Source organism: Limulus polyphemus, unplaced genomic scaffold (genome assembly GCF_000517525.1).
Source record: "Limulus polyphemus unplaced genomic scaffold, Limulus_polyphemus-2.1.2 Scaffold3252, whole genome shotgun sequence".
NCBI classification, from domain to species: Eukaryota; Metazoa; Arthropoda; class Merostomata; order Xiphosura; family Limulidae; genus Limulus; species Limulus polyphemus.
This window is the reverse complement of record NW_013668862.1, coordinates 32967-37998: the sequence shown is the minus strand read 5'-3', so window position 1 is coordinate 37998 and position 5032 is coordinate 32967. Positions and strand designations below refer to the sequence as shown.

General features: G+C 30.9%; 1 protein-coding gene across 6 annotated transcripts in view; it reads right to left on the bottom strand.

Moving 5' to 3' along the window:
• The window catches only part of LOC106468994 (protein hu-li tai shao-like), a 77946-nt gene that overhangs the window by 44785 nt on the left and 28129 nt on the right, over positions 1–5032 (bottom strand). For all 6 annotated transcript variants that reach the window (XM_013929448.2, XM_013929450.2, XM_013929451.2 and 3 more), the window contains 3 exons: positions 4563–4845; positions 2198–2428; positions 772–915 (listed from right to left, as the gene is read on the bottom strand). In XM_013929448.2, the coding sequence (XP_013784902.1) occupies positions 772–915; positions 2198–2428; positions 4563–4845 (658 nt within the window). The remainder of the gene's footprint in view (positions 1–771; positions 916–2197; positions 2429–4562; positions 4846–5032) is intronic.

Sequence of the window (5032 nt, the reverse complement as noted above, 5' to 3'; positions counted from 1 at the left end):
TGAAAAAAAACACGGGGGTGCTTAACTTTTTTCCAGGTGTATAGTTCATTCACATCAGATCACTAGGCCAAATCAAAGCACTGTGTATGCACACAGCAACTGGATGTTATGATTACCATATGTCATGAAACAAAAATCTAAGACAGAATGTGACAACATTATTTCCAATAAATGATATAACATTGTATTTTTTCTCATTCTTTCTAAAGCTCTCCCATGACATACAAAAAAGATTGGGTATCATATCATTTATTGACAGGGCTGTAAAAACTACTTGTAAAATAACATTTATGAACATTTGCATGCACCAGTGCAATACCACCTATGAAAACAGAAGCACTAGTTATATTTTTGAACCAAATTTTCAAAGTTAATTTAAAAGTGTGCACTCAAGAGTAATCAGAATATCCACCATTCATGTAAGGTTTAAAACATACTGCTCCAAAATCCACAAAAAATTTCTGTAAAGCTATTTAACAGAGCCAAGATTCTTATGACCAGCTCTCTCTCTTTCTTATAATGATATTATTCAAAATATTAACCACACACGCAACGTTCAAACAATATTTCTAACCTATTTACCTAGGTCAAAATATTTGTGACCAACTCTTTCTTCCTGATCAACACACTTTTTAAAACTTTAACTACAAACAACTAAACAATATTTCTAACCTACTTACCTAGGTCAAAATGTTTGTGATCAACACATTCCTCATCAACACACTTTTCAAAATTTTAACCACAAACATCTAAACAATATTCCTAATTTACCTTGTTAACAGGGCCAAGATTTTTGATGATTAATTCTCGTTCTTCACGATCAATAATAATCCCTTGGTATTCATGATAGCTAACTTCTCCAATAATGGCAGCTTCCTGGCAAGTAGGAAGCAATCCATATTTGGATGCTGATACCTGTCAAAGAATAATTTTATTACAATCAAACTTAAAACATTTTGAATTACAACAGCCATTTGTATTGTGACAAAATTTATTCATAATCCACAATTTGTAGTAGACATATGATACTAAAGTAATTTAAAAACAAATAAGATGTGAAATCAAAACATAATTTTAAAATATAATTCTACTGTTCCCAGATGATCATCTATCACAAGATGGCCAACAATCTTTTAATTAAAGCTTAATTTCCTACACAACAGCAATGTGTGTAAATGTTTTTTTAAGTAAACACTAACACTACCATATTCTAGAAAGGATCAGACAAACTAAATGCTAAAATGCTTATATATATCCACCCATATATATGCCAAGTGTATCACATGCAATTTAAATGTCTCGCACCATGCTACAGTAATGTAAAAAACCTTCCATGGATGATAAGGGGTTAAAATACACACAAAAGCATCAAACAGACTACTAAGATGAATTACTGTGCCTGATCTTGGTTCTTAACTATAATACGAAACTATGAAAATGCACTGATAGAATACAGGGTTCTCTCCGGATAAAAACAATAAAGCAATGTGTCAGGCTAAACACGTGAGTGAAGTGAGTACACTGGTTCAAGACCAGAAAATATGGTGCTAGAAATACCATGAATCAGTATGCCCGATGCATGCACGTGGTGCGTGCCACTTTTGGTACGTGGGAAAAAAAACAACACTTGCTCGTACTCGAAACACGGACAACAGTCATTACAGAGTACAGTTACCAATCAAAAGAAGTATCAATTATATATTTTAGTATATTGGTGCACATGGAAAGAAAAAAAGAGAATTGGCACTGATGCACTAAAAAAGGCTGGGGAAAACCCTGTAGCACTTGCAAATTTAATAACATATATTATTGAAATAAATAAGTTACAATTTGAAATGTACAATCCACATACACCTTATCTAATTACAGTGAAAATTCTGTAATGTAAAGCAAGTTCTTTTTTATGAATACATTTGAAGCTATTACACTTGTAGAAATATATAAAATTAAAATACAAACATGTTGCTTTAACCACACATATCTTCTGACAAATCATTTTTTAACATTTCATTACAGTCAAGAAATTGTAATACTTGATCACCATAACCTTACATTTTTTTATAATGTAAAAAAATATCATTCTAATCATAACACTAATAGATGATCCAAAAATGAATCAATTTCTTAATAAACATGTAACAGTTTTGACAGTTTTAAAATATTAAACATGAGTTACGTTATGACTAATACAACTTACCGCAACACATGCTGGGTGCTTAATATGAACAACACAATTCACGTCTGAACGAGCTGCGTGTATAACTGAGTGAAGAATGAAGTTGGCCCTATTGAAACTGAAGTTAGTGGTCCCAGGATCTACCACGTTACCTTGCATGTCAACCTTGAGTAGCGAGGCAGCAGTGACTTCATTATACTGTAAGCCAAATGGGTTGAGCAAGAAATGCTCCTGGTCTGGACTCACTCGTAACTTGAGAAATAAAATTTATACACAATTACTGTTTTAACTTAACTCCAAAGTTCCACTTTCTCTCTCTAGTTATGATACTTGTTAAGAGCATTATAATAGCCTATGGAATACTGTGGCTTAAAGGGAATAGACATACTGTCAACTGCAAGAATATTTTATTCCTGAAGTTTGGTTGGCAAGTGCAAACTACTTCCACTAATGGAAGTTGGAAACTTGTTAAACAAGTTTCACTACAATAACAAAGGGAAAAAAATCTTAAATTTTCTGTGACTACACATTTATTCTATACAAACGTTCAATGTCTGTACATCGAAAATACTAAAAAAAATGGCACTTATGCAAAGATTAATAATGTTAAAATGTATTGCAAAATAAAACTAAAAAATAGTGCATCAATCCCTGTTAGATATTCTCTAGATGTTTCAATAGTTACCTACACTTCCATCATTAGGAGAAGCAAGAAGTTATACGAGACTGCTTATATATATACCTTAACAACTGCATGTGTATACAAATATTAAATAATTTAACATAATTAGTCAATCTGTTACAACCTCTACACTTACAAAATAGATTTACAAAAATTAATGTCTATAATAGCCAGAGAACCATCATTATTTAGAATAATACTATAGTTTTTCATGATTTCCAAAGATTCTCTAATATTTAATTATTTTTTTATCATCAATCCTATTATAAAACCAATTGAACATTATGGCAATTGGTAAAATGAGTGGTGCTTGCCACATGTTCAGCCAAGACCAATTCATTAACTATATGCTATCTGTAGTATCTGTTTATGTTCCTTAGTTCTAAATGTTAAACTTCTACACATCTGACCAATGTAAATTAAACTGCAATTACATGGAGTTTTTACCAAAACCACATTTATCATCCAGTTCTTCTTTGTTTTTAAGACCATTGTTTATATTTCTTACCTTATAACAGGGAGAAAACATTACACTACAGTTAATAAGATTTTTTAATATATTACCTATTTGTGTGGAGATACTATAACCATATGACAGGCGTATCTTCATACTATCTATAAAATTATTCAAATGTCATTTGGTATGTTGTGATATACCTTCATCTTATTACACCACTAATTATAAATCTTCTCAATAATGTTAGGATTAAATCCTCTATCTAAGGTAACAACTTAACATAATTGAATTCCAACATTAAGTCTTTATAACAGGTACAGATCTTTAAAGCTCTAAATACAAACCTAAAGAAAACAGACAAAAACCCCCTGTGACCAGGGGTTATACAATTTCCCATGGTCTTAACAACAAAGTAGAACAGAATGATAAATGTGGTATTAATAATATTCCATGTAATTGTACTTCAGTTTACATTGGTCACACATGTAGGAATGTAACATTTAGAGTTAAGGAAAATAAAAGTGCTATAGGTAAACATAAAATTAATGAATCAGCTTTGACTGAACATGTGGCAAACACTGCTCAATCTATCAGTTGACAATGTTCAATTAATTAATCAGATTGATCAAAAAACAAATTAATTATTAGAGAATATTTGGAAATCATGAAAAATTATAGTAGCATTCTAAATATATTTTGGTATGATTTTTTCAAAAGTGTTTCCAAAATTTTTGGACATCCTGTACATACATAAATTTCTTTAATTGTTGAGGCATCTTCAGCTGATCAAGTTACTTACATTCTATGCAATTTTCTAAGTATTAAACATAATTCACAAATAAAAAAAACAAAAAACATTCTCTTTTTAAACCAAGTTTCAACTATGTTTGGCTACTTATTTGATTTATCAAAATATTTTGAGAATTTTGAGATCATACATATATATTTATATCCCAATTTTGCCAGCCAATGGAAAGAGAAACGTTTATTCTTTTTGCACTAAAATGAACTTTCCATTACGAACTTTAAAATGTTTTAATACAAATCAACACACCAAGTATCACTGTTAAGCTTCAAGCAAAATTTTACCCAAACTATCATTATTTTAAAATCCTGATTGCTCAACCACTTTCAAGAGACAAATTAGTCTTCTTCACAAATGAAATGTTAAAATTAAACCACAAACAATGATAATTAAATCTGAATCAGACCATTCTACTGCTGCACAACAAAATCTGTAAACTTACCGTGATGTGGTTATAAACGTTTTCTGTCCAACCATACATATCTAAAAGCCTGAAAACAGAAGCAAGTTTACATCTTAGTAATTTCTCTCCTTTTCCATACTTGAGGCAATCCACACCACGAATGTCATTGATTGGAATTATGTTTCGAGATACTTGATAAGCTGATGATCCTCGAGAAGGGAGGAGGAGGTCACGAACTTGCTGTAAAGCTGATAGGCTGGCAGGATTGTAACCTTCATTCTGTGACTCAAAAATTCTTTCCAATTCTTCACGGAACATCTGGCTACACATTTAAAATGCAATACAAATCTTAATAATGATTCTTATCCTTCAAAATCAATTTGTACCAAACCTGCTCATAAGAGTAATACCCATTTATATATATATATGTAAAATTGGGATCATGATGATGACAAAACCTTCTCGAAACGTTGTACATTTGCTGTCATGTTAAACTTATATTAAAGTTT